Source organism: Vicia villosa, linkage group LG3 (assembly GCF_029867415.1).
Source record: "Vicia villosa cultivar HV-30 ecotype Madison, WI linkage group LG3, Vvil1.0, whole genome shotgun sequence".
In the NCBI taxonomy this organism is placed as follows: Eukaryota; Viridiplantae; Streptophyta; class Magnoliopsida; order Fabales; family Fabaceae; genus Vicia; species Vicia villosa.
This window is the reverse complement of record NC_081182.1, coordinates 49408519-49423101: the sequence shown is the minus strand read 5'-3', so window position 1 is coordinate 49423101 and position 14583 is coordinate 49408519. Positions and strand designations below refer to the sequence as shown.

At 34.9% G+C, this 14583-nt stretch overlaps 1 protein-coding gene across 1 annotated transcript; it reads left to right on the top strand.

The window, feature by feature from the left end:
* The first annotated feature begins 334 nt into the window (after window positions 1-334).
* LOC131655672 (stearoyl-[acyl-carrier-protein] 9-desaturase 6, chloroplastic-like) lies at window positions 335-1935 on the top strand. The gene is made up of 2 exons (XM_058925506.1): window positions 335-909; window positions 988-1935. Exons 1-2 carry the CDS (start codon window positions 367-369, stop codon window positions 1543-1545), a joined length of 1101 nt encoding a protein of 366 aa, XP_058781489.1. The 5' UTR covers window positions 335-366; the 3' UTR covers window positions 1546-1935.
* Window positions 1936-14583: the final 12648 nt, after the last annotated feature.

Below are 14583 nucleotides of genomic sequence, written 5' to 3'. Positions count from 1 at the left end.
GATGTTTCACTTTATATAAACTTTTTTTTTTAACATTTATGTTGAATCAATATGCCTTGAGATATTCTCAATAGAACTAATCATTTTGCCAATAATGAAAAATGCATTACATTCTTTACAACAAAAAAAAAAGAAGATATTTTACAAATTTTAATTAAGAGCTTATACTACTGACATTAATTTATGAAGGTAAGAGAAGTTAGATGCCGCCAACAACCTCGCTTTAATGGAAGTCTTGGCCCCAATTTCTGTCTATAGTACCATATACTTAACACATGTTTATATATAAAAGCTGCCTTGGTTTTGTAGTTTCAACAAACGTTTATTTCTCAAATATTCAACAACAAAGAGAAATAATAGCAAACAATGACAATGACAATGGCAATGGCAATATGCACCCAACTAGCAGCAAGGACTCCAAAGGACCCATCAAAAACATTCCTTAATCTTCAAAAGACACACTCAATGCCACCAGAGAAAAAAGAAGTGTTCAAATCACTTGAAAACTGGGCAGTGCAAGGCCTTTTGCCATTGATTAAACCTGTGGAGGAAAGCTGGCAACCCCATGACTTGTTGCCAGACTCGTCCCTACCCGCGGATGAGTTCATCGATCAAGTGAAGGCTTTGAAAGATCGAACAGCCGAGCTTCCTGACGATTATCTTGTGGTTTTGGCGGGTGGCATGATCACCGAGGAAGCATTGCCTACGTATCAAACATGGGTGAATGGGCTGGATGGAATTGGAGACGAGACTGGTTCGAGTTTGACACCATGGGCTATATGGACAAGATCATGGACTGCCGAAGAAAATAGACATGGAGATTTACTCAAAACCTATCTCTATCTCTCCGGTCGCGTTGATATGCGCATGATCGAGAAAACTATCCATTACCTGATTGGAACTGGCGTGGTAATTTAATGCGAAATCATACATTGTTATCGGTGTTAGAATTTTCTGACTATTATTAATTGATTGTTCTTTGTGTAGGATGTGGGTACGGAAAACAACGCGTACATGGGCTTTGTGTACACATCGTTTCAAGAGCGAGCCACATTTGTGACACACGGCAACATAGCTCGAATGGCTAAAGAGAGAGGTGATTTAGTCCTTGCACGAATATGCGGTACTATTGCTGCAGATGAGAAGCGCCACGAGAAAGCATACGTGAGGATTGTCGAGAAGCTTCTAGAAGTGGACTCATCCGAAACTATGATGGCTATAGCAAATATGATGCGGCGCAAGATTACAATGCCCGCACACTTGATGCACGATGGACAAGACCCGCGACTCTTCGATCATTATTCAGCGGTGGCGCAACGTATTGGCGTGTACACGACTGATGATTATGCCGATATCTTGGAGTTTTTAATTGGAAGGTGGAAATTGGAGAAGCTTGAGGGTTTGACGAGTGAGGGACAACGTGCACAAGAGTTTGTGTGTGGGCTTGCACCGAGAATAAGAAGACTGCAGGAACGTCTTGATTTGAGAGCAAGCAAGATCAACCACAAATTCAGTTGGATCTTCAATAAAGAGGTGTCATTGTGAAGTTTTATAGCCTCCAATCAATATTTACTTATCTTTAGTTCTAAAATATGAAAGCTAGTTAACAATAGTATATAAACTACTCATATTTTATAATACTTATTTAACACATAGCTTAGCATGAAAATGGATTCATGCTCATGCTCTATGTAGTTACGACTTACGAGTGTATTGGGTGGTCCAACTACGTTTCTTTTGTTTTCTACTTTCCTCTGATTTGGTCTCAACATAGATATTTGTGTGAGAGACTTTAGAAAAGTCTAGAAAGTTAGATTGTTGGCTTTAATTTTTCTTTCCTTGTGGTTTTGTTGTTTGGCTCGTTTGTTTGTTTTCGGTCCCAAGCTTTAGTCAAGTTAATTAGTTTTCGCACTTCTGCGGCTCTTTGCTTCTTTTGTAATTTCTATAACTTTTGTTCCCTTTTATAGTAATGATTCATGGTTACCTATTAAAAAACATCTTGTTTTATTTCTAGATAATTCACTCCATCTATATATATATATATATATATATATATATATATATATATATATATATATATATATATATATATATATATATATATATATATATATATATATATATATATATATATATATATATATATATATATATATATATATATATCTTGCATTTATATTGTGTATTATTGTTCATAAATATAGTAAAAAATTGTTATAGGTGTTAAAATTTAATCAATATAATTTATATTATGATTAATATGTATTTTGATATTAAAAATTAATTATAAATGATAAAATAAAATTGATCAATTGAATGTCAAAAATTTATAATTCAATGTTTAAAATTGGTTATTGTTACTTATATTATATATGCAAATATTATGTTTACATGTTAATTGAATAACTAATGTATTCGGTTTATATATAAATTAAATATTTTAAAAGAGAATATTTGAGTATAACAATGATCCGATGATGAATTTTGTTGAGTAATAAAACAGTGAAAATAGTTAATAAACTATAAATAAATAATATTGAATAACATGCATTTTTATAATTAAAGTTATAATATTGATTAATATTGTAATGTTATAATTGTGTTAAAAATTATTTTTTATAAGGATTAAATATGTTTTCGTCCTTCTAAATATCACAAATTTCATTTTTAATCCTTAAAATATTTTCTTTAAATAATGATTCTCTTAAAATTTTCTATTCACACTTTTGATCCCTTTTATAATTTAGCGACGGTTTATTACATATCGACTGAATTAGCGACAATCTTTGCAATGATTTTAGTATTGGAGACCAAATATTTATATGGAAAATTGTAGGAGGACCATTAAAAATTTTTTTTAGATCTAAAAATAAAATTTGAGATATTTAGGAAGATCACAAACATATTTTTCTTGAACAATTTAAAACTTTAATTAATTTTAAAAACCACAAAATACAATGCGATCATTAGGATCCAACTTACAAAAAGACAATAACATTTAGTACATTATCAATCTAGCTATGTATGGTCTAAGCTTTTTACTATACCAACCCCCTATACACAATTATGTCTATGATATTCTTCACGAGATGTTAATCTTCTCATCCTTGTTGCCAAAATACACCTCATTTTGATACTTCCACATTCCATAAATTGTTTCTGCAACTGCTAGATTAGTAATGGAAGCACGACATCCTTTACAAGCACTCTTGTTCACAAGCCAATGAATCTCTTCTTCCCACATCCTTGGATTATGATCTAACTGAATCCACTTCAAAACACAATTCCAAATTTGCTTCATTTCCTTAGTTCATGCCGACCCAACACATCTTGAGGTCTAAGATAAAATTTATAATTAAAAAATCTTAATTTAATTAAAATATTTTAGATGTTTTGAAATGTAAAATCATTAAATTATTATAATCAATTTCATTTAATATTTTATTTTAATTGATAATAAAATTAACTCACTTAAACACTCTTCCTATTATTTGAAAAAAATCAAAATTGAAAAACAATATCAAAATTTAAAAAATACATATCAATTCTCCTTTTATATTAAAAAACTCAGAAATTTATTATCTATCTGGATGGTTTTTAAATTAATAAATCGAATAATACACATTATAAATTGTTATTATTATATATTCTAAATAAATGTTATTATTTAATTGATAACATAATTTAAAAATTTATTTTAAAAAATAAATTAAATAATATTATATAAATATATAACATAAAAATATAAGGTCTTAGACGGTAGTCTTAGTGGCTTACTCATATAGCCGGTCTTGCCTTACTCACACTCAAAAGCAAGTGATTTATGATCTCTCCTCCTTGTTGCATAAACTAAAGCCAATGTTATCAAGCATGTCAAAAAATTTCAACCTATTTTTTGTGGCCAGCTTCCAATCACAAACATATTTAGTTTTTTTTTAAAATAATATATGTTTTACTTTTATTTTTAAATATTCTTTTTAAAAGTATTTTGTTAAGATGTGGAGTAATAATTTACTCTTTTTAAAAGTATTTTATTAAGATGTGGAGTAAAAATTTACTCTTTTTAATTATTCTTTAAAATATTCTTTTTAAGTAATAATTTTCTATCTCCGTATTTAATTTTTATTGATACTAATATCTAAATAACTCTGGCTAAAGGTTAGTTACAATTATCAATAGTTTAAACCATTAAAAATCTATATCTATCACAATTTTTACTTATTAAAATACATATTAAAAGGGCCAAACTACCGAGAAGTACAAGATCAAAGAAAAATCTCAACAGTTACAATAGTTCTTTAAAAAAACCAAAAGAAACCACTCTCCCCTCCTAGTAGTAAATTGACAAACAAAAAAACCAAGTTAAAGGACACAAGGGGCCATTACTCAACAAACTTGAATGGTAAATGCAAACATAAAGCAAAAAGCAATTAAAGTCCCACATGCAAGATCATGAAGATTGCAGTACCACCTAAAAACAACTCTCAATAGCACAACAAAGGGACCCTTCATTAAAGTGAATAAAATTAATGCAGTGATCCAACACTACTGAATCGTCTCTTTTCAGCATTTTTTCAATCATGACATCTTTATTACATATAGAAACATGTTTTATGTGCATTTCTTTTTTACCAATATATCCGACTATTGTTAGAGTGTAAAAAATAGTTTTTTTTTTTATAAAAAAAAGGCCGAAGTCCAAGGGAAAAAACTACACTGGAATCAATTTAGGGATGGAGACCCCTAACGAATTATCCTCTAAATAAAATCGGAGAAACTTTGGAGCAACGGAATAATAAATACAATCGTCGTGTATCTTGGAGCCCTCCTTAGCTAGCGCATTGGCACACTTGCTTGTTTCTCGAAAAGTATGGCTAACTTCCACATCCTCATGCATTCCAATTAATCTAGTAATCTGTCGTATCGGTGCATGACCTTCGTAACTTGTCGACGCACCCTTTAGAATAGCTTCAACCACAGCTATTGAATCAACATTAAGCTCCACTTTCCTTCTTCCCAAATGGAGCTTATACTTGAGGCCTTCAAACACCCCCCACAACTCCGCAATAAAAGCAGAACTAGTACTCGTGTACTTGGCAAAGCCACCTACCCATTCCCCATTAGAATCCCGAATAATTCCACCACACCCCGAGAGTGATACATCTTTTCACGCGCCATCTGTATTGAGCTTTACTTAATCTCTTCGAGGCGGTTTCCAGTTTATCATAGCCACCCGCCTATCCACCGTATTGGCTCGTAGTTGTTGACTTCTTACTTCAACATACTCCTTTACTCGACAAGAGATGTATTGAGCTCCCTACATAGGTCGTATGAAATCATCTTCATGCCATTCTTTGTTCCTCCTAGTCCATAAGTTGTGACAAGCCACTTCCCAGAACTCGCTCCATTTATTAATTATGAGGTTGAGATTGACCCAATCTTTTAAATCTACCTGCAAAAACGTGTTAGTAATACCCGAAGGAATGATATTGGACCAGATTTGCCTGACATACGGACACTCCCTAAACACATGCAAAACCGTTTCCACCTCCTCCCCGCACATTTGACAAGCCCACCCATTCTCATTCGACTCTTGCGATGGTTTGTTATGAGTCTGTCATGGGCCAACAACCATGTAAAGTAGCGAACGCGCTCCTGTACCTTCAACTTCCAAATCTGTGTCCATAAGACTCCCATATTATTTGTATTATCGTTTCAAATAGCCAGATAAATATCTTTGACAGAAAATGTCCCTACACATGCCCCTTGAGTAACAAATTCATCTTCTCCATATTCAACTTTTGGAGGCAAGTGTGCTCTGATCAAAAGCAAGATGGTACCTGGTAACCATCCCTGAAACAAACTCATATTCCATTCTCCATTTAACACCAAGTCAGATAGCTTAGTGCCCAGCAAAACCGACGGGATTACAACATCTAACTCTTTGATAATCAATCCATTCGTAAGCCATTGATCTTTCCACGGGTCAATACTTTGTCCATTACCTATGCTCTATATTCCCGTCACGCTTAACTGATCATCCACCTCCTGTATACCTTTCCAAATATGTGATGTTTTCCTTTGACAGGAGACAATATTCCTCCCCCCTAGCGCCAGTCCGTATTTCGTGATCAACACCTTACACCACAAATCATTTGGAGTGTGTTTCAGCCTCAAACCCAACTTCATAATACACGCCCTGTTCATTTTATCGAGTTTCCGTAGTCCTAACCCACTTACTGTCTTATGCATAGTAACTATATCCGATTTTACAGCATGAAATTTCTTAGTCGTAGCCGTATCTGTAACATCCAGATTTTATTAATATTTTTATTAATTATATTAGTAATTATATTATTTGGTGTTTTTAATAATTACTTATTTATTTAGTTATTATGTAATATAATAATTATTTAAGTATTTAATTATGAGTGTGTGTTTGTGCTATTTTGCTTAATTGAGTAATTAGAAAGATATTATGAAATGGGCCTAAGTAGTAGAATTATAATACTAGAAATGAATTGGTGGGTTAAGCCCAATTAACATAAGTGAGATAGTAAGAGGAAGTTAGAGTTTTAGAGGTTACTATTTTTCATTTGGGGGAAAAGATAGAAAGAAGAGAAAAGAGACAAAAGAGAGAGAACAATGGTGGAAGAGAAAAGCTAGAGAAACCCCCATTTTCCGCAGCTATGTTTCAGCAGAGAGTCACCTTAGCAAAACGGACGTATCTCTCAATCCAACCGTTGGATAGTTGCGGTACTTGGACACAACGTTCCTGACTCATAGAGGCAAGTTCTGACCGGAGCGATTTTGATTTTGAGGGTTTTAAGTTCGTCTGATAAGCTGATTCCTGAACTGCTTTTTAGGTGTGTGTCCAAATGATGTTAGAAAGGATTTCTTTTGGAGAAAAGCTTAGAGCTATGGTGAAAGAGTCCAAATTTATTAAGGTAAGGGTGGGGTTCTTTCATGATAAAGGGTTGTATGATAGTATGTTATGGTGGGTAGATTCTATACTTGATATCCATGTTCTTCTATGTGCCATTTTGGGTATTTGATGGTTTGTTGGAATGTGATGATATAAATGTGATAAGTTGTGTGCAATTGATAATCTATGTGTATTAGATTGTTGTGTTTGTTGTGGGTAAACCATTGATAGTGAAATAATGAGTTTTGTTGTAGAATTAGAAATGTTAGAGTTTATGTTAGATTTTCATGAACTTGAACTCTAATCATGTTTTGATATGAATTGATGATGATAAATGACATGTACAGTAGATGCTTGGAATTGGAAAATAATGGAATAGAAATATAATTGATTTGAAATTAATATAGTGTGATTATTAATTGGTTTATTGATTAATAGTTGAATTAATTTCAATTAGTCTATTTAATTAGAAAATACTTGGACTTAGATAAATTATTCGGTTTGTCGGTAAATAACGGTATCTTGAAAATTTGACCGTAATCATGTTTTGGGATTTAGTAAATATCATAGGGATTATGGTATGACAGTAAGTAGTGAATTTAACAGGAAATTAGATAATCGGTAGTGACGTAGGATATATCTGATTAATTAGAGAATATTACGTGAATGATTTTGGTTAGTTGATAGTGGATTAGTGAGTTAATTAAATGACTAATTTATAGAGAAATATGAGACTAATGTGAATTGACTTAATGCGTTGATTTGTTGCGATATACCGAAACATAATAATGTTGTGATGATTTTGTTAATATGTGAAGTTACATGTTTGTCGTGATATACCGAAGCATGATGATGTCATGATGATTTTGTTATGATGATGTCATGATGATTTTGTTAATATGTGAAGTTGTATATTGGCGATGATGTGTCGAGACGTGATGATGTCGTGACGATTTTGTTTCTATGTGAAGATGAAAGATTAATTGTGACGTTGAATTACCTCTAATAATTGGTAATTATCAGTGATTAAGGCGTATGCCTGGTGACGATGTGTGATTGTGATGAGTATGTCTTGTTTGTCGAGTCACATTTCATATGCATACTCTGTGACGGCCTGGATTGGCAAATTAGTGACGAAGGCTTATGCCTTGTGCCTCTGAATTGGGCAATTGGTGACGGGGGCTGAAGCTATGATTGGTACCACATGTATTTGCATAGTTTGAGTCGCATTCGAGTCGCATACCGAGTTGCATTCGAGCCATTGTTATGATGTGTGGACGCATAGTTTGTGAAGTTGAATTCAATTGATATGGATTGTTGATGTGTAGTAGATATGATGTACGTGAATGAAACATATATGATGAGAATGTGAATATATATGTATTAATGATATATGTGTATAAGTTGAAATATATGAACCATGTTGTTGTCATGATGCAAATTGCTTATATTGAGAAGTGGTGAATTGTGTATGATCTTATCTAGCTATATCTATTATCATACTTCCTTTATAATGTTTGATATCTCACCCCTTCTGCTGATGTTTCCCCTGCCATGGGAAATGGACAAGTATTCAAGTATAGTTGTGGAAGTTTGTAGCTTCATCGTGTCCAGTTGGTGTCTCACTCTGATACATAGTACTCGGGGGGTTGTCTATATTGTTGTTTCTATGTTGTTCATGTTTTAGTTGTTGAGTTCCAAATTGGACAGTGAGAAGTACTATGATGTTTGAAGTTGTTTCCGATGAAATAAGATGATTTGTTTATAAAGCCGAATGTTATGATTCCGCTGCATATTAAATTGAAGTTGGTTTGTGTCATACCCCAAAATTTACCCATCATATTTCAATATATTCTGACTCACATGATCTCCAGTTACTCAAGTCTATGCAAGGATTGGGCACAATTACTTCTCCCCTAAGCAATCAACCCACAACTAGGGTTTTGTTTCTCTCAAAGAAAAATCAGGTTCTGACACCTCAAGTGGACCTTATGACCTCTCACATGCCTCAAAAGATCCTCATGCCAAGTTTCAAGCTCTGACTCACAAGTTTGATCAGTCAACTGCTCAGATGGACAACAGTCGACCGATTTGACCTAAAAGTCAACTATGGTCAAACCACAGTCAAAACTCCTGATTTTTTGTCAACATAAATATTTTGAAGTCACATTCATCATTTGATCAAAGTTTGATCATGATTCATCAAGGAAAGATCAAAAATCCACAAAAGCACAAGTTTCTAAATTAGGGTTTTGGGCATAAAGTCAACTGAACTTTGACCAGCAATAACTTTCACATGGAACATCAGAAATTTCTCATCCAAAGCTCATTTTTAAGGAAATTGAATTCTCTACAACTTTTTCTCTCACATGCCAAGGCTAGAAATGCTTTATTTGAGAGATATGGATCAATACATTACAGGTCCTTCTAAGAGCTCGCAAAAAGCAGTTTTTCTCAGAAGCCATGTCATCAAGATAAAATCTTCAAATGGAAAAAATGTTCCAAAGTGGCTTGTAGAGGACATCTTGAGCTTTCCAAAAGTCCTATAACTCTTCCATATCTTAAAAATTGAGATAGATATGCCTTGTCAAAGTTGGATAATTTTGAGAGAAAAATATGAAGCAAATATGGCTCAAATTGGATTTTCTTGCAAATAGGCCCAAACTTTTAAGGTCCAAACTTGTTCCTCCAGTCATCAAGGAGATCTAATCCCAATTCCACGAATTTATGAATTTTATTTGGTTTTATATTGATTTTTATTCATTAAAAATATGATTAAAATCAAATAATTAAAGAATTATGAAAGGGATTTGATTTAGCCTTGATTTCCAATAAAATCCAATCAAATAAGCACCATATTTCCCATATAATTTCGTGCATAACCATATTGGTAAGATTGAATCAAAATTGGCCAAATATGGAAACATTTACCAATCATATTTTTCAAAACTCCAAACTTTGATTCAATAAGATTTACCCAAGTTTTGTTGACCTAAAAACCTTCATTATAAATATGCAAAGATAGTCATATGCCAAGGACGAATTCTGAGTCTCAAAACCCTTTCCAAAAGTCTCAAAAAATCAAGAAAACCTAGGGCACGAGCTGTAGCTTTCTCTGGCCATCTTCAACGAGTTCCAGGCATTAATTCATTCTCTTGAAGATCTCAGGAGCCATTCCTCATCAATTTGGACGCTTGCACACGCCCAGAACGAGCCCACTTGAGTTACACCATTGGTAAAAGTTTCATTCTTCTCAAACTTGTAACTCACGGCCTTTAAATCAATTTCATACGTGCATACATGTTCATTATATTGTTTAGAGCTGTTTTGAACCTTTGTTCAAGAGTTTTGACGCAGGAAAGTAGGTATGCCATTGTTAGGACATAACCATGGCCAAGCTTCGTATTCACTATTGCAGGCGTTTTTAGAGGAAACCAATATACCAATGGACTCAGGAGGTCCGGTTTAGGGGGATAGGGTCTTCCTTTGCCTTTTATTTGTGTTGTGGTGCAGGTTCCGAGAGTGATCTTATGGGTTCTCTCGGATCTACAGGGTACATACATCAACTACAGATCCATGTCAGATCCTAAGGTTTCCTCACTATCCAGTACAAAAAAGAATGTCAACTCGTAGCACCACGATTGAATGTCCACTGACCATCCGATTAGATATTCTGAGAACATGTCACATGTTCGGATATTAGGTACATGTTTCCTCCAGAATAGGTCTTCCGGGTTTACCTACCAACCTTCTGGAATAAGCATGGAGAAACAAAGGAAAATTCGCAGGTAACTTTGCAAATAAATCCGCAGCAGTTTCCGCAGACCAGGCGAAGAAGATGATGAACAGGACTAGGGAGATTCTCGATCCACACGCACGGCCCCCATTCGTTGGTCAAATTTTCCACCCCTCTCTCCAAGCGTGATTGGTCAGTCAATATTCTCAAAACCTCCCTCTCTCTCTCTTTCTCATTGGTTGCGTTGGTAAGCGTGGGCCCACGTTGACTTATCTTTGAACTTTTCATTTAATGGATGCTTTTATATTTATTGTTTGTTACTGAAATCACTAACGAATATAAAAGCATAGCTCTATTGGCCAAAGGAAGCATTCGTTGGGTATCAAGACTTGGGTTCGATCCCAGGTATCCACATTTGTTTTATTTGTGTTTTCATGTTTGATGATCCTGTACACACGAAGCACGTACCCCCACCGTAGGCCCTCGTCCATGCACCATCAGATGCCAGCTTCTCAGATCCAACGCATCTGGAGTGAGGGCTCATCATATGGATCTCCAGACCTCACCACACAGGATCAGAGCTAAGTGTTCTTTATTATTTTTTTAATTACATAATTTCTTTTATTTATTTGTTTATTTTCTTTTTCCCTTTTTTTTATTATAATTCTTTTTTAATTTTGTTTAAACAAATTATTTTTTGTTACCTAATAATTTTATAACCACTTATTTTATTTAATCGAAGGTTCGATTTTTCTTATAACATTAAAAACAATTGTTTTTAATAAAAAATATTATTCTTCATGTGTGTTCTATGAATGAATTAATTAACTAGGATTCATACAATAATTATGTAAAACCATGTAAATACCATATTTAATCGCATATTCGATTTCTTTAATTTCTAAACAGTTATTAAAAATATTAAATTAATTGTTTTGCCCATTTTGGTTTATATTAGGGTTTGTCTAAATAATCAATAGATCCATAATGCACTAACTTTTCTCTTCTTCATTCTTATTTTTCAGGGTTAATCAAGGATCGATGAAGGCTCGAGATATTTAAATTAATTATTTTTCCTCTTATTTTCTGCCTTTATTTTTCTGCCTTACAGGTGTTTATCGTAATAGCGTAGGAACTTTTAATTATGCCTTTAATATTAATTGTTGTGGTTAGTAATCCTAGGGAGTGCAAGCCTTGTTTAAAATAATTTAGATCACTAATTACAAGATAAATAAGTGAATTTAACCACGTGATTGTGCCACACACACACCTTTAGGGTAACCTCTCTCATTGCCTGTTGCCTTATTACTGTTGCCTTGTTGCCTTACGAATTATGCCTTTAAAATAGTCAAGTCCCTCGATTCTGAGGATACCTAAAGCAAATTTTGTCCTCAGTTCATTCATCATCAATTTTGTCCCTCGATGTTGCCTCGGTAAAATGATGATTTGTCCCTATTGCTAAGGTATCCTCGCCTGTTGCCTAAAAAATAAAATGACTATTTATATCCTTCCCTTAGACTACCTGCCCTCTTTATGGCAGGCTCAGTCTTATGGCGAACGATAACTCCGATGACCCTTTACATCCAATAAAAGGACTTCCTACCCCCCCTATGGTATGGATAGCCCTGAAAAGCTAAAAGAACAAATTTTAAAACTTAGGGTAGTTGCTACTAATTGCTTGCTCTAAAATTCAAATTACTCTTCACACCTCCTTTTCAAAACGATTTCCAAAAGGCTACACTTATTTACAAGCTAAAGTCCTTATTCAAAATCGTTTCTAAACACACACGACACTTCAAACATTTCAAACAATTCAAAAGTGAGCTAAGAAATTAAGAGCCCATGGATAACCATGGATACAAAGGGTGCTTTAAACCTTCCCTTTGTATAACTTACCCCCCGAACTCAAAATCTTTTTTAAAGGTCTTTTCCTGTTCTTTTAGCCTTTCTATAAATTGGATAAAATAAAAGTCGGTGGCGACTCTTGCTATCCGCAACATTTTAAAAAAGTCAGTTCTCCCACCGTATTACAGAATTGGCGACTCTGCTGGGGATACTTTCGAATAAAAGAGGGTTTACCTTAAAGTTTAGGATTCACTTTTAATGTTTTCAATTGTTTGTTTTATATTTGTGGGCCTGTTTGGGTTTACTATTGTGAAAGATCCTAACCCTGATTTGAGTACCTTAGGTAAATGGCATGAGACCAAGGAGACTGCACGGTGTATACTGCTGCAATTGATATGGTGGCCATCGTCAGTGTGACACATTGGTTTGTTCTGGTGTTCCTTGGGATCCGACTTGAGGAAACACTTGGCTGCTGCGGGGTGTCATTAAGCACTAATTTGCCCTTAGAACCCTAGTTGAACTTGACTTTGGCCTATTATAAAGTAGCGAGATGGCTGGCTTTGGTTCCGACTGAAGTTGGTTGATAGTCGAAGCTACACTCATATGGATTGGACTTTCAGGACATTTTCGGTCGGTGATTCGATTGCTGAACTGAAATAAGTGCCTTCGAGAAAGGTCAATGATATGAGCTCCCTAGAACACGATCTTTATATAGGACAGGTTGAACCAACTTAACTTCAGTGGGGAGGGTACTTACCTACGAACTTCACGCAAGCTTCTAAACCTAAGGACACTTGTGTGACTTGCTTGTATGTGCTACTAACCCTTTGATTTCCTTGCAGGTTTTGTCGTAGGACTTGTTTGTCCTTACTACCTTATGCTTTGCCTAATGTATTACATTCGCATGACATCATGACATCATAACATCATAACATAGCATGTTAACTAACCTTTTCAAGGATCTTAGGAATTTGGGGCGCACAATTGCAGGTGCTAATTATCAGGGACTGAATTCCTATCAAGGGGCAAGAGGATTTATTTTCCTCTGGCCATATGCCTTTCGAATCAAAGACTCTATACCTATCAAGGGGCAAGAGGATTTATTTTCCTCTAGCTATGTACCTTCAGATTCAGAGGTATCCCGAATCAGAGGCGATGACCCACTCGATATGGTGACCTTGATTCTCAAAGAAGGACGTTCAAGGACGAAAACCAAGATTCTTCAGACGAAGCTGTGACTGATTCAATGTCTAAATGTTGCAAACTAAAATTCCTTAAAGATCCTTGAAAACATTGCATTTGCATTCATAACATCGCATAACAGGTTTCCTATGATGGGTTTCTCATCCTTCCTCGCTGTTTATTTCAGCATCATGAATCTCGAGCAATCAGTCAAAGACCTTCAGGCTCAGAATGCTGAGTTCCAAGCTTTGATTCTGAACTTGTCCAAGGGGCAAGACGAGCTGAAAACTCTTCTGACTAAGAAGGAGAAAAAGCCTAGAAGATCTTTGGGTGTCCTTAACATGGGAAGAAGATTCCGAGGCCCACTTAAGAAAGCTGAAGAAGTTAAGGTTTCTAAAGAGGACGACGATGAAATAGGCGATGATGCTAGTGTCAAAACTGATGCCAAAAGCAACCACGATTCTGTTAAGCCCTCTGAGGAAGAAGAGGACTATTACTATGAGGACGAACATCCTGATGACAAATACAAGCTGCTCGAAGAACGTATGAAAGCCATGGAAATTCAGAAGGTACCTGGGCTAGATTTTGAGGAACTAGGACTCATCTCTGGAGTTGTTATCCCTCCGAAGTTCAAGACTCCCACCTTTGCTAAATACGATGGGGTATCTTGTCCGAAACTGCACTTAAAGTCTTATGTAAGGAAGATTCAGCCCCATACTGCTGACAAGATGCTATGGATCCACTTTTTTCAAGAGAGCTTATCTGGAACTCAACTAGAATGGTACTATCAATTGGATGGTGCCAACATTCATACATGGGAAGATTTGGCAAATGCTTTCTATAAGCAATACCAATACAATGCTGATCTCGCGCCAACCCGCATGCAACTACAAAG